We start from the raw sequence: 24,583 nt of genomic DNA on the forward strand, positions 1-24,583 counted from the left end.
AAAATATTATATGTTTTCACGTTTACAAACTCAATTATTCAATATTGCCTTTTATTCCCTCTATTTATTATTTTTTTACTTTTATATTTACATGCTAATATTAAAATTTTATTGAAATCACTCGTAGTGATTCATATATACATATACACGAAAAGAGAAATATAAAATTTGAATTTTACATAGTAAATATTTTTTATTTATTTATTCTCATTCACTTAATTCAATTTAAAAAAAAGTTAAAAAAAAACAATATCACTTTTAAAAAATACTAAATTTTCACCCTACGATTATTCAAAGTTGGTAAAAATTTTCAGAAATTCTAAATTTTTACTCGTTCTCTACAAAAATATATATGGGACACTTTTTGATAGGACCAACAGCATCCAAGTTACAATGGACCAAAAAATTTTCCTAATTTTTTTTTTGATAAACTAAAAATGAGTTTAATATATATACAAACACAAAAAATTAAAAGGTATTAAAATAAGCTGCAACGCTTATTATTTTAATTCAATTTTGCTTATTTTAATCCATTTTGGTATTAAAATAAGCAAAATTCGATTAAAATAATAAACATTGCAGGTTATTTTAATACCTCATAATTTTCTGTGAATTATTTCGATTCGTATAGAAAATTTATTTAGTAAATTAAAAAACTCATTAAAAAAAAAACTGTTTTAAAAAAAGGAATTTTTTTAATGATAAAAAAAATAAATTTTCTAAACAGATTCAATAAATTCCGAAATCAAATTTTTTTTAAGCGAAAAAAATTAGTATTTCAATAATTGACAATATTTATATATATATACACAGAAAATTATAAGGTATTAAAATAAGCTGCAACGCTCATTATTTTAATCCAATTTTGCTTATTTTAATACCAAAATGGATTAAAATAAGCAAAATTGGATTAAAATAATAAGCGTTGCAGCTTATTTTAATGCCTTTTAATTTTCTGTGATAATAACTAATGCCATAGTAACTAACTGTTACCATAGTAACTAATGCCAAAGTAACTAATGCCACAGTAACTAATGCCGCAGTAACTAATGCCGAAGTAACTAATGCCGCAGTAACTAATGCCGCAGTAACTAATGCCATAGTAACTAATGCCACAGTAACTAATGTCATCACAGAAAATTAAAAGGCATTAAAATAAGCTGCAACGCTCATTATTTTAATCCAATTTTGCTTATTTTAATACCAAAATGGATTAAAATAAGCAAAATTGGATTAAAATAATAAGCATTACAGCTTATTTTAATGCCTTTTAATTTTCTGTGTTTATATATGTAAATAAGGGAAAATTTTTCTAAAAAGAAAAAAAAAAGATGAGTGATTAGATGTCTGTCTCTTTGAGCGCAAAAATTCTCGTTAGGACGTGAATAATGGTGTGATGAACACCAGTTTCCGGGTGGGGGGGGGAGAGATGAAGAAAACTCCACACAGAGAAGAAAACGGAAGTTTTGAGATGAATGAAAAAAAAAAGAAAAAACTACAAAAATTGTCCCAGTTACTCGTACAGTGGAAGCTGAATAAGTCTTCTCTAAATAGACAGAGAGAGAGAGAGAGAGAGAGAGAGAGAGAGAGAGAGAGAGAGAGAGAGAGAGAGAGAGAGAAAGAGGGGTGTAGTTTTCTGTGAAACTAATGCTATTATTTCGCTGTTTCACATCACTGCTTTCAAGTGTGACGTAAAACGTTTCCCAACTGGTTCACATTACATTCAGATTTTATATCAAAGTTTTCGCTACGTTTGTTTCACGCGCGAATAATAATATCATTATTTAATATATATGCGGATGTTACTACTAACCAAAATCATATACATTACAAAAAGCGTCACAAAAAAAAGATATTATCCATGTATATTTTGTAAACATAAAATATCAAAAGTATCATTTACAAAAGTTACATATATATATATATATATATATATATATTCGAATATAATCCTTTGTTAGAAAATTTATATTCCCCCTAAAAAAATGAGATTTTTTCCCGAGTGAAATGAAAAAGTTATAAAAATAAAGAAAAAATAGAAATAAAATCAAGCAATCAACTTTTCTAAAAATTTGACAAAATTTTTTTTTGTTTCTGGTTACTGTATGATAACGCGCATTTTAAACAGAATAGTGTATTTTTCATTACTCTATTATATTTCATAACTTTATCACATTTATTCATACTCAGTGGATTGTACGATGCTGACAACGTGTCATACATAATGTAAAATTTTGTCACCAAAATGCAATATGTGCTGACGTGCGCACGTCAAGTCAAGAAAAGTATAAAGAATTTTTGCGCATTTAGAATTTAATTACAAAAGCACTGTATACATTTTTTTTTTTTTAAACAAACGAACAAAAAACAATAAAAAAAAAAAACCCCCCCATCAAGATAAAGGAGAAACGAGGAAAAACAAATATAGCAATGAAAAGGAATGACAGAAAAATAAAAGGAAAAAAAAGCGCAAAAAAAAAAAGAAATATATATAACAAAAGAAGAATAGAAAACACATTGTAATTCAAGAACCAGAAATAATTAATCTCGCGCACAAGTGCAATAAATTTCTACAGTTGACTATACTATTTTTCTTTTTTTTATCAATAAATTTTCTCCCTGACAAAACATTGGCTACTTTCTCTCCGCTGATTCGTATAACTTCATTAAATACTAGTGAATTAATCATAAGAGATATTTCTGAATTATATAAGATTAATGATATATTATTATTATTATTTTAAACTAATACAATAATTATTTAATTTTTTTTTTTTTTTTAAGTTTTCTACTCATAACATCAAGTCTGACTAAAATTATCCCTCTTTACAAAGCCAAGAGAATTAAATTTGTTTTGCCTGACCAAAACCGAACTTTTCTACTGACAACAGAATGTCTCGTCTGACCGAAATGGAATTTTTCTACTATTTTGTCTGATTGAACTATTTTCTACTTATAGGAAACTTTTGTCTGCGACTAAAAACAGTTTTAAAAAATCATGAAAATGTAATTTATCTGACTAAAACTATCTTTTTTCTAAAATCAAAATTTTTACTATACTATTACTATTGTAAAATAAAAGTCAATAAGAAATTAACGATCGCATGGATTTTTTTTAACCTGAATCCTTGTACGAGATTTTTCTGAATAGGGGAAATAAATAAAAGCTTTTTTATAGAGTCGCGATACGATTGGAAATTAACTACGTCTATGTGGTTTCAACCAGTATTATTATGTTATCAAATTTTCACTAAAAAAAAACTAATTCTTGTATTAAACGAGAAAAATTTAATTTAATTTTAACTACCATTTAAATTTTGAAATAAAAAATTTTATAATAATAAATATAATAAATTAAAAATATTACAGTGGAACCTCGATTATCCGAACCCTCTATTATCCGAACCGAAAAACATTTTATCCGAACTATTTTTTGGTCTCCCGAATTTTAAATTTTATTTTCCCTATTTATTTTATCATTCATTCATTTCTGAGAAGAATGCGTGATTTGGCATCTAAAAAACGAATAGATGCTATCTTTTAAAGCAAAATAACCATAATTTATGCCAAAAAAATCTTAAAAATTTCCAAATTTTCTGAGTTTTTAATATATTATATTAATTAATATATATTTACAAATATGTATATATACTTATGTATATTTAAAAACATATGTAATTAAGTTAAATATATAGTTCAACTGTACATTTTTTTACTTTAATTATATATAAAAAAAAATTAAAATCTCTATTATCCGAATTTTCAATTATCCGAACCCGGCCTTGCCTACACGCGCAGAGAAATGATTTATTTGAACCAAATAAAATATATTTGAGTTAAATAAACGTATATTTGTCTCAGAGCCTATACTAACTTATTTATTTGGCGTAAATAAAAGTTTTATTTGTCACAAATAAATTTTTCTTTGCCTCAAATAAATTTTTTATTTCAATGAAATAAAATATATTTGCAACAAATAAATGAGTTAGTAGGCTCGGAGACAAATATACCATTTCTCTGAGTGTAGATTAGTTCGAATAATCAAGGTTCCACTATGTACCTATAATTCATTACAAATGCCCTTTAGTACTAAATACTAAATAATAAACATATTTTGTTTTAATTTTGCAAATTTTATGTATAAAAATCAATTTTTGTGATTTTTAGGGTTCTGTACCCGAAGGGGGAACCCTATTAATGAGACTAGTGAAGCAAGGCATGTACCCCCCCCCCCTAGCGGCCACATGAATTTATCTAGAGAGCTGAAATTCGGTACATATATGTATTTTGGTGTGTAGATTACAGGAAAAATATAGCGAATCTCATAGGAATTGATTATCATAGCGTTGTCAAGGAAAAACTATGAATTTTTACGAAAAATCCCTAAAAATTACTATGTACCCCCCCCCCCCCCCATGGTGGCCACATCTTTTCACATAGAGAGCTTAAATTTGGTACATTTATGTATTTTTACGTGAAAATTACAGGAAAAATATAGCGAACATGATTCGGATCAATTTACATTGCGTTGTCAAGGAAAAATCAAAAATTTCGAAAAAAAAGGTTTAATCTCCCTAGCGTACACAATATTTAACCAAGACAGTTCACATTTGGAACTCTCTAAATCTGAATTAGTAAAAATGTTTACTAATTTGAATTAGTGACTCACTTTTTGCTTCTGAATTAGTGAAATTTTACTAATTAATAGTAACTTTTACTAACAATTAGTAAAATTTAACTAATTCTAAAGCAAAAAATGAGTCAGTATTTCAAATTAGTAAACATTTTTACTAATTCAGATTTAGAGAGTATACATGCTTATTTTTGCGTGTAGATTACAGGATAAATATAGCGAGCACGATTGGAGTTGATTTTCATTTTTTTTTTTAAAAGAAAACTCATATTTTTAGGAAAAAATCATGGATTTTTTTGAATAAAAAAAGAAGAAAATTTTATCTCAAGGTATTCAAATTTATATATTTTTACGTATTTTGACGTGTAGATTACAAAAAAAAAATTTAGCGAGGACGATTGGAGTTGATTATCATAGCGTTTTCATGGAAAAACTGATAATTTTCGATAAAAATCATGAATTTTTCTCAAAAAACGTAGAAAATTTTATCTAAAGGGCTTCAAATTTATACATTTTTACGTATTTTTACGTGTAGATTACAAAAAAGTATAGTGAGCACGATTGGAGTTTATTATCATCACAGAAAATTAAAAGGCATTAAAATAAGCTGCAACGCTTCTTATTTTAATCCAATTTTGCTTATTTTAATCCATTTTGGTATTAAAATAAGCAAAATTGGATTAAAATAAGAAGCGTTGCAGCTTATTTTAATGCCTTTTAATTTTCTGTGATAGTGTTTTCAAGGAAAAACTGATAATTTTCGATCTATGTGTTTCTATGTGTCTATCTATGTGTTTTCATGCTCACATTACAGGAAAAATTGGAATTTTTCCATAGGCCTTTACACTTTAACTCCCTCAAATTTTAGGTTTAACGGTACGGAACCCTCGGTTTTAATGCAAGTGTAACTCGCACTTGTCCGATTTTTATAAAATTATAACTAAATATTGAAAAAAAAACTCACCGATAGCTGATTTTCATGTAGTGGTAGATGACACATTTCCATGTAGTGGTAGATGACACCTTCTTCTCTTGAAATATACGAATCTTCCCTCCTCTGAACCAACTGTCTGAAAATTAGAAGAAAAAAAAATTATAATTATTATGTTACATTACAAACAAAATATAAACTAAAAAATAGTATTTAATATTCTTCAAATATAAAAAAATATTATTCATTTACAATTAAGCATAAAATTTTAATTACAATTTCCATGGCATAAAAATATTTAAATTTACGTAATTAATAATAAAATACTCTGTTACTCTTTGTATTATTAGGATTAATAAAACAAAATGTGGTGATTTTCATGATCGCACACACACACACGCATAATGAAAATTGCAATCAAATTTTATTCACACAGAAAATAAATTGTTTGCGATAAAAAAAAAAAAAAAAAAAATTGTTTCACCATATACGACAATTGACTGTAATTCATGAATATTTTATTACTCCTTTTTTCCATATATATATGTATATATATAAAGTTTTATTTATTTTCTTTTACTTTGAAATTGACTCAATGAATTCAACAATTTTGCTTCGTCGTCTTGCATCTATAAACTCTGATATATACAGTTTTATATATATACAAAGTTTCTTTTGCTGCATTTGAGATTTATTGATTGCATTAATAAGAAATATTGCTTCTCTAGACAATATTTAAAGCATTTCAGTCAATGAAACTAGTTTCAAGACGGTTACCGCATATATATTTATATATAAATTCTATAAATAGAAATCGATTGCACTACATTTCGTCTAGTCCAATGAGATATTTTATTGTTTCTAAAAAAAAAAAAAAAAAACAAATCGACAATATGGAAATGTTAAAAATATTGTTGAACTTTACTCAATACAATATAAGTTTAAAATAAATTTCTTTATTTAAAATAATTTTTTTTTCTTTCTGTTACCTACTATACTTAAAAATTTTGTTAAAACATAGTAAATTGTTTAAAAAAATAACACCTTGAATAAATTTTCACAATTTTTAATTTATAAAAAGAATTTAATTTTTTATATAAAAATTTTTCACTCTTGTCTCTCTTTTTTCAAGGAATTATAAAAATGATTTCAGAGCTTAAGTTAACTTGACGTTATACTTTTCACATTTCAAAAAGTAAAGATAAGTATATTTTATTGTCAAGGGAGTACCAGATAACTTTGACAGAGTGAAGATCTAAGCATTGAGCCAATAGTAATAGGTACAAAAGTTATTCTCCTTTTCAAATAATAGATATATAGAAAAATAATAATTTTCACTAAAAATATTCTTTAAAAAAAAATTGTTTATAATTTTTCGCCTAATTATAACTAATTTTTTTTTGTTGCAATTTTTGATCGTTGAGAATTTCAACGCTATGATGAAAAGCAATTGATTTGCAACTGCAAATCAAATCCGGGAATGTAATTAAGTTTAACGCAAAGCATGTCTGTTTACCACTTTGTAATGTAATTTAACGCTAAAATTGTTACATCCCCTTTTAGATGAAATATTTCAAAAATAATTAAATAAAAAAAAATTATGCGATTACAAAATCTTAGTTTTCAATTTTTTGAATTTTTGAGTATAAGAGACAATGTTATTTTATTTCACATATATATATAGGAATTCAAATGTTATGATAAAATTATAACATGCAAATGTTGCCACAAGGAAATAAGAAATAAAATCTCAAATATAATATGTATATTGAAAGGATGAAATTGTGCTCTTCGAAGAAGAAATTCTTGGCGAAAATCCGAATTTTCCGTGTATGTAAAGGAATTATTTTCGATGTCAATATTCTACAATCTACCTAGCCGCAGGATTCCATTACCCTTTTCCACCTGATCCTCTACTAAAAGTCAAAAGACCACGAGAAAATACTTCTCCCTTTGCTCTCGTCGATTTTCAATTCTCGCAAAGAACTCTCGCTATATACAGTTATCAAATAGCCTGCGGTGACTTCTCGAAAATAACCACGCTTGCAATCGATCCCAATCCTAATACTCTTTAATCCGATAATAACATACTTTATATATAGGTATATATATATACACTTTCGTTTATTAATTTTCTTTTAACTGGCTTAGTTAAAATGCAGTGTGCAACTTTATTAAAAGCTATATTCTCTCGAGCCTTATAAATTTCATTTTTTTCATGAAATACATTCGCTTAAAGTTTAACTTTACAAAACAAACGTTCTTAAATACTGAAAATTTTTAATTAAAAACATTTTTTTTTTTAAACACAATAAAAAAATACAACTAAATTTTTTGTAAACTTTTTTCCAAATAAAATAAAATATTTACCTTAATAATGAATTTTCAGCTTTAAAGGGATTCTTTCAAACTAAATAGCCCTCGGAGATCCCTACTTTCAAGTTAAATTTCCATTCTGGAAAATGGGAAAATTAACCGTAAAAATAGACCGAGTTCTAAAAAGTCTGTGTGGATTTTTGTGTTCACATTCTTCGCCCTTATCTTTCAAGTGACACCACAAGCCATCGAGGATTGAATCTACAAAAAGAAAAATTAAAATACTATCAGCGCTGCACTAATAATAGTTTAAATCTATATAGAATAAGCTAAAAATTTCATTTCCAAATTTGACTCCCTAGACCTCGGAGTAAAACGTTGTCACGTCAAAAAATACAAATCAATTTTTTCTAATAACATTTTTCCAAATTAATTAAAATATTTATCTTAATAACAATTCTTCAGCTTCAAAGGGATTCTTTCAAAACAAAATAGCCCTCGGAGATCCCTACTTTCAAATAAAAATACAAATAAATTTTTTCTAATAAAATTTTTCCAAATAAATTAAAATATTTACCTCAATAACAATTCTTCAGCTTCAAAGGGATTCTTTCAAAACTAAATAGCCCTCGGAGATCCCTACTTTCAAGTTAAATTTCCATTCCGGAAAATGGGAAAATTAACCGTAAAAATAGACCGAGTTCTAAAAAGTCTCTGTGTGAATTTTGTGTTCACATTCTTCGCTCTTATCTTTCAAGTGACACCACAAGCCATCGAGGATTGAATCTACAAAAAGAAAAATTAAAATACTGTCAGCGCTGTAATAATATGTAGTTTAAATCTATATAGAATAAGCTAAAAATTTAATTTCCAAATTTGACTCCCCAGACCTCGGAGTAAAACGTTGTTAAGTCAAAAAATAGAAATAAATTTTTTCTAATAAAATTTTTCCAAATAAATTAAAATATTTACCTTAATAATAATTCTTCAGCTTCAAAGGGATTCTTTCAAAACAAAATAGCCCTCGAAGATCCCTACTTTCAAGTGAAATTTCCATTCCAAAAAATGTGAAAATTAACCGTAAAAATAGACCAAGTTCTAAAAAGTATAGAGAATTCTGTGTCCACATTAAAGTGACACCACAAGCCATCGTGGATTGAATCTGCAAAAAGAAAAATTAAAGTCTTAAAATAATAGTTCGGTTAATATAATTATGTTTTTAAAAATAAATTAAAAATAAAAATTATATTTCTTTTTTTTTGCAAAATGATAATAGAAATTACCGCTAAACTAAACTATTTTGTGCTTCCAAGGTAAATGTTTGGAAATAATTTACTAATTTTAACACCAGCATGAGACCCAATTGATGGTTTTGTTATTAGCTGCTTCTAATTACCCACGTTGATCAGATTTTCACAGCTCTGATAATAACCAAACGAGAGCAATAAGGAGAGAGAATTTCAACCCAAAATAACAATAACAGACATTTTACCTCGATAAAAGTTTTAATCTTTACAATAATTGTCAAGATTATTCAAAATATCTCGAGACAAAAAGGGAAAAAAAACTTTTTTATTATATTCAATTAAATAATAAAAAAAAATTAAATTAATCATTAACAATTAAAGAAATTATTGATTAAATCATAAATGAAGTAAAAAAAATAGTTTTTCCTCTAAGAACTTTATCAATGTAAAAAAATTATTAAGTTCTGAACGTTCAAATAAACAAAATATTTTTTTTTTTAAATCTATTTAAAAATTATAATAACTATGTAAAATAATTAATTATTAAATTAATAATTTTTAGATATTTAAAACAATATTTTGTAATAAAATTCGTATTTAATGAAGTAGCAAAAAAAATTTCATTCAAAACTTTTGGCTTATAAAAAATTATGAATAATTGAGAGCAAAATTTCGGATAAAATCGATTAAAACAGCGATCAATTTCGCAAGAGAGAGAGAAAGAAAGAGACTACACATCTAGTGACCCGATTTAAACTCACATTATTCTGAATAAAAACGTTCTGAACAAAAGAAATATATTTTCTCTAATTATTTTTATATATATATTTTTTTAAAGACAATTTTTTCCAATATTAGCTAATTATCACTAATCACTAATATTCTATCGGATTGAATTATATAAATTTAAATTATGTATATGAATATAATAACATTTAATATAGGAAATGGGTCACTGGGAATTAATGAAATTTGGCAAATTAATAAATTAAGAGAGAGAGAGAGAGAGATAGAGAGAGAGGAAGACTATGTAAACCTTTTATTAAATATGCAAAATTGTGCATATCAATAACCTAATAAATGTCGAAGTTAAATTAACATTGCAAATGTGAGGACCATGAATTAATCTTCCTTATGATACAAGGTCATAAGCAAATATAGAAAATGAAGCCTTACGGCAATGTATATTATAATCCTTTTATATATGCCATATGTATGATGCATTATATATGTAAATTCACAAATACGAGTTTGAAGATTTAAAAGATTTAGTTCACATTTTTTACAAGATTTTTGGGACATTGTTTAGAGGGATGATACCAGGAAACAAGATATATATATATACGTGACCAGTTTACTTGGCACCTTGAGAGATAAAATGAAACCAAGGTCTCGTTTTGAGCACCTTTGCAAAAAGACCTTCCAACATTCTCTAATGAAAGTCTAATACCAATATAGAGATTTTTTTTTATATAAACAAAATTAAAAGAATTGAAAAAAAAATAACTCGAAATTTTTTTCCCTTATTATGATATAATTTTCATTTTAACCTAATATAATATATTTTCTAAAAGAGAAAAAAAAAATGAAAGAAATTTATCAAAACTATTCGAAGGATGATTCGCTTAATCTGCGATTTTTCAATAATAAAGAAAAAAAATATTAACAGTAAAGATTGAATTTATTCACATTTTTTTCATTCTTTCAAAAAAAAATTCCATATTCAATACGAATTTTGATATAAAAAATTGAGTAGAAAATATATTTTATTATTTAATATTCACTATATATTAAATAAAAAATGTTCTATATAGAAAATATCTATAATGAAACTAATTTCAATGAAATGAAATTTTTTTTTTGATATTCTTTCATCTCATAGTAACCTCTCCAGAATCATAATTAAGTTTCTAGTTACACGTGGAATTATGCATGCTTATTAAAATACATCACGGATGCTGGATAACACAATGTTGTAATATACATACATATATATATATATACTTTTAAAGACAATTGTGTAAATTGAAGCAAATTTATGCAAATAACAACATATGCGTCTTTCTCGAAAAGTTAGAAACAAGTATATAACAGTTCAAGAACAACCTTTAGGTTATAACTTCAAATGAGGTCGTTAATGCTTGTAATCCGATTATATGTTCCTAGTCGTTAACCAGTTGGAATAATTGGCATCGTTATTCATAATTTCTCTTATGCATATCACCATAAAAATTATTCATGTGAAACTTTCAAGCATATCAATTTTTTTTCAACTTGGACAATATATACATTGTCTGCAATATATAGTATATTTGAATCAATATCAATCAATAGGGAACAATAACTAAAATATGATGCATGATAAAATTATGAGAGAGAGAGAGAGGAGAATCTATGTTACTAGATCACATAATTCAATAAAAAAAATAAATCAAAATATAATTATTCATTTATAAAAAAAAAATTATCCATGTTGAGAGGATGTAATAACAAAGTATCACTTTTTTTTATATATTATATAGACCATTATATAAAAGTTTACGAGAGCAAAACTTTTATTTTTTTTTTTTTCAAGTATTAAAGATGAATCTACATCTATATTATATGAAGAAAATTTCTTATAAAAATTTTAATACCGCGAGTGAACTTTTATAAATGACTTCTTTTATACCCAATCACATCCCAGTTTCTCTATCAAGGTAAAAGTCGAGCTTTTGCTATCTTTATCCTCGTTTTGTTCAAATCTGCTAGATCTGCATATCGTGAACTTTGATCAAATTGACGACCCTTTTCTAAACTATTTTTTCTTTTTTAGTCAATATAATATCCGTCTCCATCACAACTGAGAAATCTTGCCTCTTTTCATTATAGAGAAAGAGAAAATTGCAAAATCTCTTTTTTTTATATTGCTTAAACTTTTTCTTTTGAAATACAATATTTAAAAAAAAATTGGTTTTTTATTCAAAATAATAATCAAACGAAAAAAAAGAAAGTAAAATCCAATTTTTCAAAATTTAGAAAGAAGTTTGATATTTTTTTAATTTTTGAAAATAAATCAATTTTTTAAATTTCGAAAATTTTTTAAAATAGACGAAATAATTTTTTACATATGCCAATGATGAATTATCATGTGTAAAGTTCAACTTTAAACACTTTAGCGATATCACTTCCAATTAGCGGAAGGTCGTACAATTTCTTGTGGTAAAATATAGAAGAGCTACTAATTTTGCATTTGCACACTTCAGAGGTTCTCAGTTTTCATTTTAAAATTAGCATGAAAATTATTTCCTAACAAATTTACGATATATGATAATAAATTTGATAAAACTACATTTAAGTATATATAAAATTTTTAGACTTCAAGACATTTCAAAAAAATATTAACAAAAAAAGAAAAGAAAAAAAACTCACTTAATACTTGAAGATTCCATTTCATTTTGAATGATGTTATATAAAGTTTCAAAAGCGCCAGTTGAGTTCAGAGGACTTCTTCTTCTTCTTCTTTTGAGAACTTTCTGTTTATCCAATCTGTAAAGATAAGCAAAAAATATTAATAACATAAATTTTGATAATTTACAAAAATTATTAACTACCATTTCAACTATTTTTTTTAAATATTTTAATAATCATTAAATATTTCAAATGAAACTGCAAAATATTGTTTTGATCAATTATTAAATGTATGTAAATTAATTTATTACTATTTCATAAAATAATAATTATAAATTAAAAATATTATTTTTAAAAATATTATAATTACTATAAAAATTAAATTCCTAATGTTTTTAATTATAAAATATATAAATGCCTTTATATTCTAAATTATTATAAAAAAATGTAATAAACAATACATATTATTAACAAAAAGTAAATAATTATAAAGGTTAAAAAAATTTTGGAAGTAAATAAAAAATAATTTACCTATTTATTGATATAATATTGCTGCAATTATTAGACGTTCATTTCACATTAAAACATCTGAAAAAGAAAAATAAAGCAAATGAATATCAATTAACAATTAAATATATTATTTTATGGTGAAAGGTTAATTTTTTCATTTTAAAAAAAAATATCTCGCTAAAAAAGAAGCAACACAATGGTTATGTACTATACTCCCGCCAAAAAGTAAAGTGGAGAAAATTTGACGCAAACTAACCTTTAAAATAAACTTTGTTACACGATTTTACTTATTGTAAATTAATTATGTTATAAATATAAAAATTTGTTATATTTATTGATTACAATAAACAAAATGAGTAAAAATATTGAATATTAATCTTTTTAAAGTCGAGTGACCTCCCAAGAAAGGTGTTAACAAATTTGCAAATATCACGAAAAATTTTATGCAATCGTATAAAACTTATACTCACCATTTATTATTATCGATTTTATGATGAAAATTTACATAAATCTGATAAAGATTATTAAAATTATTACAATTTTATATGATTTTATAGCAAGAAAAACTCGGAGCACAACACACACTTCTCAAAGTCAAGAAAATTTGTTCCAGTGTTGCCAAACTCAGTAAACTAACATCGCGCAACACTACCAACTTAATGCATAAAAAATTCAAATTCAAATAGTTTAAATTTTCTCTTTTTAAACAATTTTAAACATAATAAATGTCAATAAACATATATTATACACAAAAATTAGTTAATAAACATAAAAATAAGTTGGAATTTCGAATAAAATAATTATATTTATTTTATTCCGTAGTCGCATCAATAATGGCGCGAAAATTCAAAAATAAAATTTTAAATCTTTTTTTTCTTTTATTCTTACTTTTCAAAAATTAATTATTATTTTAAATTTCCTTTTTCCCTGACCATCTAATTTCAATAAATAAATAATTATATTGCAAATAATAATGAAAACTATCATTAAAAAAAAGGATAAATTAAAAAAAAATTTACAAATAAAAGTTTAAAAATGTTATTATAAAAATTTGTGAGAACCGCTGATGTGAAATATAAGCAAGAGACATGTAGTACTTGAAGACTCCACTACAATTAAGTCACGCTTTAGACTAGGAGCTAAAATGGTTATCAAAGCCGTTGCTCCTTAAAAGAACCTATAATTAAATATGCATCTCGCTTTCAGGACTCTAATATATTATTATTGATGCATGAAACGATTTACATTAAAATATGTAATTAAAAAAAAAAAAAGAAGAAAAAAATTATCAATATAATTAAGCTAATTAATATAAGTCATATATTTTGAATTTTGAAATATCAAAGGAAGTGGCAGACATGACCCTTGACATCTTTTTTCTCAAAAAGCTTGCCTCAAATTCCAACTACGAATTTCCACCCACTTTTTCAAGATATATACTATCTTAGAAACTTTAAAAATCCACTGTTTTCTTTAAGAAATGTTTTATAATATGTTTGCAGCATTCGCTTTTATCATATATATGATATGAACTTTTACCATTTGATGTAAACGTTCCAGAAAATTGACTTTAAAAAAATTTTCAAAAAATAAATTCCACTTGAAAAATTTTTCAGAATATTATATTCATTCTATTTATATTTATCCTACATTTATATTTTCAATAGATATTTCCTACTTTTTATATTTCTGTGTGTTTTTTTTTTCTTTTCTTTTTTAAATGATATTTGAATAAAATATAATGACCCATATATATAAATTTATGTATATTATATTCATTTAATATTTAGCAACAGAAATAATTTATTCTCAGAATTTATATTATTATCATTATTATTGTACGACAATTATTTGAATATAGTGATAATCAAGGGGATGGAAAAAAGTTATGAGTCATGAAGAAAATGAAGAAAACTTGTTGAATTGACTTTTTAAACTTCTTTCTTTTTTTTTCTTTTTTTTTAATGAATGAAACGTCTAAGGAAATTAATAGCGACCTATTCCTCAAAGTAGGAAAGACAAGTTTTTTTCAAAGCGGATTCTTAATTGCAGGCCGCGAATTCAAGCACCAAGTTTTGTAGAAACGAAACTGAAGAACGGACTTTTAATTACTAGGATAAGAGCTAAAAAACAGACGGATCTATTTAATGAACGAGCGCTCAGTTTTTTTTATCTACCTACTCCAAACGGAATCTGCAACGAGTTTCGAGGATAACTCAAAGCTTATTTGCAAGACTTTAAATGCCAAGCCAATCGAATTTACATTCACATTTCTCTGCTAGTTAAATGAAAATGAGGAATAAAAAAAAGAAAATTCCCCCTCTGCTTTTTAAACCAAAAAGCAAATTCAAACCCAGGGAAAAAATAGAAATTAATATCCCCTTTTCTTCCTTTTGTTAATTTTCTTATACAAATATTTATATTAAAAAAAAAAATCTGTTCCTTTCCTTCATGTAGCGGAATATATATTTTTTTAAAATTAATTCTCAATTATTATTCATAAAATTTGAATAATACTATACCTGAAAATATTTTTGAATCCTTCACGAAATTGTAAAATTTAAAATAAATTGGAAATATTCTTCAAATGTCTCCTGGTTGAATATTTGATATGTACATGAAGAAATCTTTTTCATTTTCAACAGTCAAGATTTTGTACATTGTGTGTGATTTGTTCTGTGGTTTTACTTGAAGGGACTACTACAAATTTCCTTCTCCAGTGCGACATTCTCGTCGTCAAGGCGATGATAGCACATACAACTGTCCCCAGAGAGATTTCACCAACGACAGCTTCCACAAGAACCATTTATTTCAACCCGTTAGATATGGGCATATCTCTAGAACTTTTAAACTTTGAGATATTAGAAAAATTAATTATTTTTTCAGGGCACATTCGTGAAACAAATTTTATTGTCTTCAGTATTGATCAAATACTATAAAAAATTTGCGTAACTCATTTTGACACATTGTTACGCAGCACAGTGGGCCTTATTGCAAAAAACCTGCCCAAAATCTCTAGATGTGTTTAAAACTGACTGAAATTTGTTACTCGCGGATTTTTTTGGTCGCTGATTACAAATCCGACGTTAGTTTTTCAAAATTCAAAATGGCGGATCCAATATGGCGGACGACTTTTAAAAAAATTGTTCCAATTGGCCTGAAATTTGTTACTTGGGGGTTTTCGTAGCTTAGTTTTTGTAACCATGTACATAAAATTTAAAGTTTCATTACTAATATTTAAAAGGTGTATCAAATATGTCAGAAAGATATTTTTCAATTATTCAATTTTTTTGAAAAATTTTGTTTGCAATTTTGGATCCACCATTTTGAACTTTGAAAAATTAAGTTCAGATTCGTAATCAGCGACCCCATAAACACCCGAGTAACGAATTTCAGGCCAATTGGATCAATTTTTATAAAAGTCATCCGCCATATTGGATCCGCCATTTTGAATTTTGAAAAACAAAGTTCAGATTCATAATCAGCGACCCCAAAAACCCCCGAGTAACAAATTTGAGGTCAATGGGATCACTTTTTTAAAAAGTCGTCAGCCATATTGGATTCGCCATTTGGAATTTTGGAAAATATAAAATTCAGATTAGTAGTCGCAGCGACCCCAAAAACCTTCGAGTGAGAAATATCAGCCAGATTTAAACACATCTATTAGTTAATACTTACTTTTCTTCACAAACTATGCGTCGGACAGTTTAGGTTTATATTAATTATTAATTATAAAGTTTCAATGAAGTGTGCAAAGGTTAACGATTTTTCTGTAGACTTTTATAATGCATGAGAAGAGATTACAATGATTTGGGAGCATTTAGAAGCAAAATTCAACATGTGTTTTTCAAATATGTGGTTTTTTGATATGAGTTACGTTTTAAAATTTAATGTTTGAAGTCATTGCATTCTTTGTGTAAAGGTGGCACACATTCCTGTATGGGTTCAAATTACTTCTTATTAGGTAGATAATATAATCCCGTTGTGCCGTTACTCAAAAACCTTCGTTAAAAAAGTTATATCAGTTTAACTGCTAACTTGTAGAAATTTTGAAAAACTTTTCTCGCAAGTTTGAAGCTACATATTTTTTATTCAATTTGAGGCACATCATTGTTTCATGGATTTTTTGGTTCTTTACACTCCCACCTACTTCTATTGCAAGCCACAAGACACACAATGTTTCGTTAAAAAAGTTACAGTTTATAAACTAAAACAAACAGTCAATATCACACACTAGAAACTGTCGATTTCACCACTTTAACTTACGTTTGTCATTTCCTACATAATTAAAAAAATTATATAACGTATGATACATTTAAAAAGCCCTATAATTGGTCAAATTATGGTATTGAAAAATTATTAAAAAATTCTTAAGGTATCATAATGAGCGATAACATAAAGTTTAAAAGTTCTAGAGATATGCCCATATATAGAGATGTATCTTCTTTTTTTTTCTCTCCCTTTAATTTCTGACGACTTTTTCCTGCTGTAACAAAATTAGTTTCAAGAAATCATAAAAAATATTTCAAAAATTAAAAAAAAGAATTAAAAAAACAAAATTATAAACGAATTTCGAATTTTCTTTTGTAGGTGAATTTGTTGAGCGTAAATAAATAGAAATATTCTACTATAATTATTAATTAATCATTAAAAATTCATTTGCATTATTAATTATAATTTAAGATTTTTTATAATTACGAATATATTTTTTTCATAAAAAAATATATTGCAACAAAGTTTTCATTCGAATTTAGAAAATTTATCTTAGTCGGTATTTACGTGTCGAGCATAACTATCGAATATATATCTGTATATGTGTGTACAAGTTTCTAGAAAATTGAGTTTTACAAATGCTCAACATTTGAAAAGGTCTGCGAATTCTACAATGAGGGCACCTTTGAAAAATTCCGCTGACACAAGCCAATTTTCCCTTCTAATATAATGTAAAATCAAACTTGTTCAATTACGAAATTAAAAAAGAAACTTAATTTCTATTCATCTTTCAAAACTAAACTAAAAATAATAAAAAAAAAGCCTAAAGATTTTTAAATATTTTCAATAAAATAAATAAAATAAAACAAATTGTTTAAAACTTTTTCATAATTTTCGAAGTTAAATCAAATAAAAAAGAACTCGTTTCCGAGTTTCTTTTTGTAAATAAGTTTCTGTGAAAAAAAAAAAAAAAATCTTTTTCACATCATGCTTATTTCTATCCTTTAATCAATTTATCTTAAATGAGAAAATGATCTTGAAAGAAAATGCTATCAATGGAATAATACTCTCTTTGACTCGAACAAATCCTCTTTTCCAGCTCACAGACAAACGTGACAAAATAATTGAGAATGGTTCCACTGTAATAGAACTTGGTGAATGAAAAGAAAACTATCGAATAAAATAATTACTTTGTAGTAATTTTAAAAAAGCGTTTTACATTAAACAAGTAATTTCAAATTCTTATTTGTAATCGATTTTCAATCGATTTTTCAATCAATTATTTTTTCATTAATTTAAGTTAATAAATAATTAATTATTTACAGATACAACTTTTACAATTTATAAAAGACAAAAAAAAAAAAAAAAGAATAAAAAAACAATAAGTTAACAGATTGGAGAAAAAGATTTGAAACTTGGAAATTTGTAAAGAATCAAACTTCATCATTAGCGCGGATATAAAGAAAGAAGTAATTTATCTTTGAAGAAAAGTTTTCTTTTCTTGGAAAAGTTATAAACCTTTATATGATGATATTACAAGAAAAAAATACATATGAAATCCCTGTATATTATATTCTTTCTGTAACAGAAGAAGAAAAAATACAATCATGAGAAATATTTCAATCTCAAAAAATCAAAAAAACATTTTTAATCAAAAAACTTGGAGTTAAATGAAAAATTGAGAAAAAGAAGAAAAATCAAAAAGAAAACGATTGCATGTAGAATAAATCAAAGAAGAAAGTAAAATATTTGAAAAAGGAATCTTTCGAAAAAGAAGAAAATAATTGTTGAAAGAAGAAATAATCGAGAGAGCGAAATATAAGCAAGAAGAAAGCAACGAAAGTAACAGAAAATTAAAAAGAAAAATTGATTTCTAATTTTTGATAATAGAAAAAATAATTTTAATCGCTAAGCTAATAATTGGAATTAACATACGAGAAATATTCATTGCCACAAAGACTTTATGAATAAATTTGAAGAATCTGGAAATTAAATAAGATTATTAATTTCTCCCCTCTTTTTATTAACCACAATATAAGTCTTTTACATTGCCTTATTGACTATTTTTTTTTGTTCACGAAACTAAAGAGTAAACGTTAAAAAGTGAAACAAGTGATCACTGTTTTTTTTTATACATTAATATAAAAAAATAAAATAAAATTTGAAATATAATAACTATAAAAATCTAAAATATATAAAAACAATTTTAGTTATAAAAAACTAAACAGAATATTATAAATTCTCAAAGTTGTCTCTAAAATAATAATCAAAAAATTTAATTTGAAAAACATTTACAAAATGAATCACAGAAATATTTCAATTTCAATTAAATGAGAAAAAATTAATTTTTATTTTCTAATTATTATTCACCATTAACGTTTACTCCTCGTTTCTTAATCAGTCGACATTATTTTAATATTATTTCATTCATACCATATATAATAAATCTCCACCTAATTTAAGAATGAAAGAAAAAGAACTTTCTTCTTTAATATCTCCAAAATTTCTCAAAAAAATAAAAATCTACTCAGAATAAATATTTTTCTTTTCTTTCAAAACTAAAAAGAAAACAAAAAAACCCCAAAAAACCTATATATGAAAATATATTTTCACATGATTCAAATAATGCTCTACAAAAATGAATCGTGAATGTAAATTAATATATTTGTTTTTAATTCACAGCGCTGTTAATGGACGTCATGAGTGTCCCTGTAACACAGAGAATAAGGAAACACAGCATCGAAGCCGTATCAAACTGTGTGCCTTGTTTTGCGTCGCACAAAGATAACATTTGATTACGTGTTACCTTTCCTTTACGATACTATATATTGTATAGTATATCGTGTCAAAGTGATCGTTGAGGCGGATAAAATCACAGGAAATAATCCAATCAAATGGAAAAGTAATCTCAATGTTTTTTAACGTTTAAAGTATACAAAAGTTCCAAAAAAACAAAAGTTCCGAACTCAAAGTTTTCTATTAGGGGAAAAATTCCATAGTTAAAAGATGCAGAAATTTTTTTTTTCCAAAGTTCAAAACTTCAAAAATTAAAAAAGAAAATATTTTTATTAAATTTTAATATATAAATAGATAATAAAATAATTTATTAAATAAAGTGAGGTTGCAATTTAAAACGAAAAATAGAAAAAAAAATTAGAACAAAACGTCCATTGGGAAAAAAATAGTTTAGAAACTTATTTTCGAAACTTTTGTATCAAAACTTTTTTAACTTATAGAAAAATTGTGGCGCGAAATTTTAATGGAATATCTCTTACCGCTAAGTACGATCACAGAACTTAAAAAGCCGTTTATCGTTTTTTCTTTTTTTTTTTTTTTACATGACGACCGCACTTGCAATTCTTTTACTTTCATCGAATCGTTTGCGACATGTGTAACGGCGTGAGCATAAGATCAAAGACAGCCTCCTTCAAATTGGCACCACGTAGATTCGCCTCGTGTAAATCCGATCCCGACAGATCACAACTCTAAAAACAAATGAGATCAATTAAATTTTTTAATATAATAAACTTTTTTTTCAATAAATTTAATTATCATACGAAAATGGAAATAAAAATAAGTTAATTTTTAATGAATTTACTTCAAGATCGGCACCAGCAAGACAAGCGGATCTCAAATCACAGTTTTTTAATATTGCATTTTTAAGTGTTGCTACACGTAAATTAACAGCTGCCATATTGCTGCCCTCTAAATTCGCTCCCTTTAGATTAACGCCTTCCATAATAGCGGGTAATCCACCGGGATCCTCGAAATTACAGGAATGCAGATTTGCCGCCTCCAAATTGGCGCATAACATCTTCACACAAACCAATTGCGCACCTTCGAGATTTGCATTCGATAAATCAGCTCGTTCTAAACAGCATCCTGACAAGTTGGCCCCTTCCAGGTTACAGCCATGCAAATTGGCGTACTGCCATTACAAAATTAATTTATTACTTGTAAATTATTATCCTGCATTAAATTATTTTTAATAAAAAGAAAATAACTTAAAGCAAATAAGTAACCAAAAATATATTAATAAAATATTATTTTAAACAAAAATTATCGAACAATATGAATAAATATGTAAAAATTCAAAAAAAAAAAAGAAAATAAAGTTTTTTTTCTCACAAAAGTTTTTGCGGATAAATTTAATTCACACTTTAAAATGCTTTCACTACTATTTGAATTCAAAAGTGATAACAAATGCTTCATGATAGTGAAAAAGTTAGATTGACTTTTTAAAAAGAAAATCATTAAAATTCAACGGGTTTTTACTGCATTTTTAAAAGCTTATATCACACTTTTAAAATTTTCTCTCATTCAATTTAAAACTTTCAGAGTTTTTGAATCTTTAAAGGACTTTCTCATCAAAAAAACAGTGATAGAAAAGTGTAATAATATTAAAACAATTCATGTGAAATAAATCTAATAAAATGGAATACCAATTCATAAAAATTCCTAGAACTTGAAATTTTTATTTAGATTCTAAATTTTTTACGGCAAATGGATTTCTTTTTTTTTTATCGACAATCAAAATCTTTTATATGAAAATTTATAGAATTCATTTTCAGAATATATATGTTTTATCATTTTAATTTTAAATTTATTAATCTTAATTTTTATTACTTTTCTTTCAATAAAAATATGAAAATTATTATTTAAATAAAAATAAAATTTAATTTCTCTGTTAAGAATGAAAAGTTACCTTAAAATTGATATTTCTTAGATCCAGTCTTGAAAGATCAGCACCAACTAAATTAACACCTTGAAATCGTAATTCAAAAGAAATAGGTGTTGACATTATTGATTTTAATACATCGCGTCGAGTAAGCGATGATGTTTCCATTTTTCGTTTTTGTTCTTCAGCTGCCATTTCTTCTAAAATGCTAACTGCACCTTCGATTCCATAAAATCGAGCTTCTTCCAAAACTCCTTTAAAGGAAAAAAAAAAAAAAAAAATTTCAAAATTAGAAAACAAAAGATTATATGTTGTGCAGTAAACTTCAAATAGAATACATTTTTTTTAACCACAAAAATTTAATTTATTAATTTACTATTTTTTTTAGAAAATGTTTTATAATAATGGATAGTGAAACAATTTATAAACAATATAAAAATACTTACAAAAATTATAGGTAATTAAATATTAAGTAATGAAAAAGTTTAAATAAAATTAAATATCAATAAAAATTATAATTTTAATTATAATTCATCTATTCTATTTATTTTAATAATTTATTAATTATTTTCAGTAAATTAAGGGAATGTTATCACATTTCATTGCATGAAAGTGAAAGAAAATTGAATAATTTTATAAATCACAAATTAAACTATTTTCGAAAAAACATAGACGATGAAATACGTGATATTAAAAGTGAACGCGAGAAATTATTAAAAAATATTCAAGAATCAAGTGTAGAAAGGGAAAAATTACAAAATAATCAATCTAATAAAAAAGAAACAAAATTAACATTTTGTGCTTGTGAAGATAAAGAAAAATTTATTGAAAATCGAGAAAATTTTTTTCAACTTCTCAATGGCGTTAATAGTGTTTGTTGCAAAACATTAAATGAGACGAAAAACAATTTATCCTGTTCAGAAGAAACAGTACATATTGGCTCTATTAACCAAATTCCAAAAGTAATTTACATGGCAAAACAAAATATTACAAATAGAAACATTTCAAGAAAGTGTAAAAAGAAGTTTAAAAATAATTACAATAAATGTCGAAGAAATTTATTTTAATATAATAATATTATTTTGAAAAAATCATGATTTTTCCGTAATTTGAAAAAAAATAAATAAAATTTTGATTAAACAATTTTTTTTACTAACCTGCAGCATTAAGATTAGGATCGAGAATTAATTGTCCATGTCGCAGATAATTTAACAGTGGCTCAAAATATGTGGGACTTCTATCGATCAAAAAGGCTCCACTTCGATCTCGTTTACTTGGTACTAGCCGCCATTCGCACTCTTCGCTCTCGGTGAACATTCTGCCTCAGATTAGACTGATATTAAATATAAAAAAAAATAATAATAAAAAACACAAAATAAGTAACATACTATTTTACATAAAATGCAAAACATAACAATAGAAGTAAACATTAATAATTATTGTTAAATAATAATTTTAAAAATTATTAATTATTTAATTAACAATTCTACAATAAATTTCGCAAATTATTATTTAAATTAATAAACAAAATATAGTATAAAAAAAAAAGAATATTAATTACCTTGCTAGCATACTCATTGGTTCTTTGTTAATAAGCGTACTTTTTGTTGTTGCAAAATAACGACCACCGACATTCAATGTTATCCAATCAGAGCATTTAGCAAAATTATTTTGTGCACTTGTAAAAAAATCTTCTCCATTTGATACATATAAAATATCATCATCTCTAATTAATTTAATGTCGTCAATTTCCCCTCCTTGAGATGTAAATATTCTTTTTGCTACCATTTCGAATTTTATACTAGCAGCTGCCAAAAGTTCGTCAATGGAGTGTGTCACTAGGAAAACCTGAAATAATTTCATTAACTATTAAAATCGTTAACAATGACATAAATAAAATAATTTTTTATCTTAATTATACATATGTATTAAATTTTATTTTATCTGTAATTCTATCAGTTTTTTTTAATTTGATTTAAATATGCAAAAAAAAATATTTATTAAATTTTATCCGTTTTAACATTAAAAGCTTATCAAAATTATCAAATTACAATGTTAAATTGTATACAATTATATTTATTTAAAAAATGTAAGTAATAAACTTTAAATTTCAAAAGTTTGCCCGATTTTGACAAGTAACATAACCTCCAAAAACAACTACCTTGCCATTTACGTCGGTACCATTAGCAAAAAGAATTACACGTTTCATTATTTTTTCAAGCTTAAACACTTTTTTTTGAGCACTGATAATACTGTATTTTATAAAAATTTGTATTTATTTATAAAATAATGAAAGATAATAGAAAATGTTATGCAAAAATTTTTTTGTAATTTTATGACCCCCGGCTCAATGATGATCTCTTGTTTCTGTTATCACTATTTCTGTCATTTTTCTATCTAACTATTTATAAAAGTGAAAAATGATCAATTGAAGAATCAAAATTAATAAATAATTAAAACAGGAGCCTTAGAATTAGTCGAATTAGTTAACAATTTTGATTTAATAATTATGCAAAAACACTGTACAAATTGAAGTTAGCGTCACTTGGCAAAAATTATCTCGATTAAATCGACTTTTAGCTTATCAAATCTTCTGATTGGTCAATCGAGTTTGCGTGTAGTTGACAGCCAATCAGCAGGACGTATGTTACGTTTCAGAAGCGGGT

The 24,583-nt window shown here is 25.3% G+C and overlaps 2 protein-coding genes and 1 long non-coding RNA gene across 4 annotated transcripts in view; all 3 read right to left on the reverse strand.

Annotated features, from left to right (window-relative positions):
- The window catches only part of LOC127276647 (octopamine receptor beta-2R-like), a 168,696-nt gene extending 160,134 nt beyond the window's left edge, over nucleotides 1–8,562 (reverse strand). The window contains exons 1-3 of the mRNA XM_051297238.1: nucleotides 8,458–8,562; nucleotides 7,935–8,141; nucleotides 5,598–5,703 (exon numbers count right to left, since the gene is read on the reverse strand). The gene's annotated coding sequence lies outside the window, so the exon portion shown is untranslated. The remainder of the gene's footprint in view (nucleotides 1–5,597; nucleotides 5,704–7,934; nucleotides 8,142–8,457) is intronic.
- A 68-nt stretch (nucleotides 8,563–8,630) lies between these two features.
- Nucleotides 8,631–16,148, reverse strand: LOC127276650 (uncharacterized). The gene is made up of 3 exons (XR_007842229.1): nucleotides 15,550–16,148; nucleotides 12,539–12,655; nucleotides 8,631–8,666 (listed from the first exon to the last, which is right to left on the reverse strand). It is a non-coding gene; the product is annotated as an uncharacterized LOC127276650 (long non-coding RNA).
- A 1,244-nt stretch (nucleotides 16,149–17,392) lies between these two features.
- Nucleotides 17,393–24,457, reverse strand: LOC127291690 (BTB/POZ domain-containing protein KCTD9). Of its 2 annotated transcripts, XR_007844646.1 has the most exons (7): nucleotides 24,079–24,457; nucleotides 23,479–23,765; nucleotides 23,075–23,235; nucleotides 21,945–22,171; nucleotides 20,838–21,167; nucleotides 20,515–20,724; nucleotides 17,393–17,513 (listed from the first exon to the last, which is right to left on the reverse strand). XR_007844646.1 is itself a non-coding variant. In XM_051320919.1 (6 exons), exons 1-6 carry the CDS (start codon nucleotides 24,124–24,126, stop codon nucleotides 20,608–20,610), a joined length of 1,170 nt encoding a protein of 389 aa, XP_051176876.1. In that variant the 5' UTR covers nucleotides 24,127–24,457; the 3' UTR covers nucleotides 20,208–20,607. The 2 variants fall into 2 exon arrangements, 1 of the variants encoding a protein (XP_051176876.1); XM_051320919.1 differs by lacking the exon at nucleotides 17,393–17,513 and having other exon boundaries at nucleotides 20,208–20,724.
- Between the last annotated feature and the right edge of the window lie 126 nt (nucleotides 24,458–24,583).

This window comes from Leptopilina boulardi, unplaced genomic scaffold (assembly GCF_019393585.1).
Source record: "Leptopilina boulardi isolate dan_hultmark-lab unplaced genomic scaffold, ZJU_Lbou_2.1 LbouV2_150, whole genome shotgun sequence".
Taxonomy (NCBI): Eukaryota; Metazoa; Arthropoda; class Insecta; order Hymenoptera; family Figitidae; genus Leptopilina; species Leptopilina boulardi.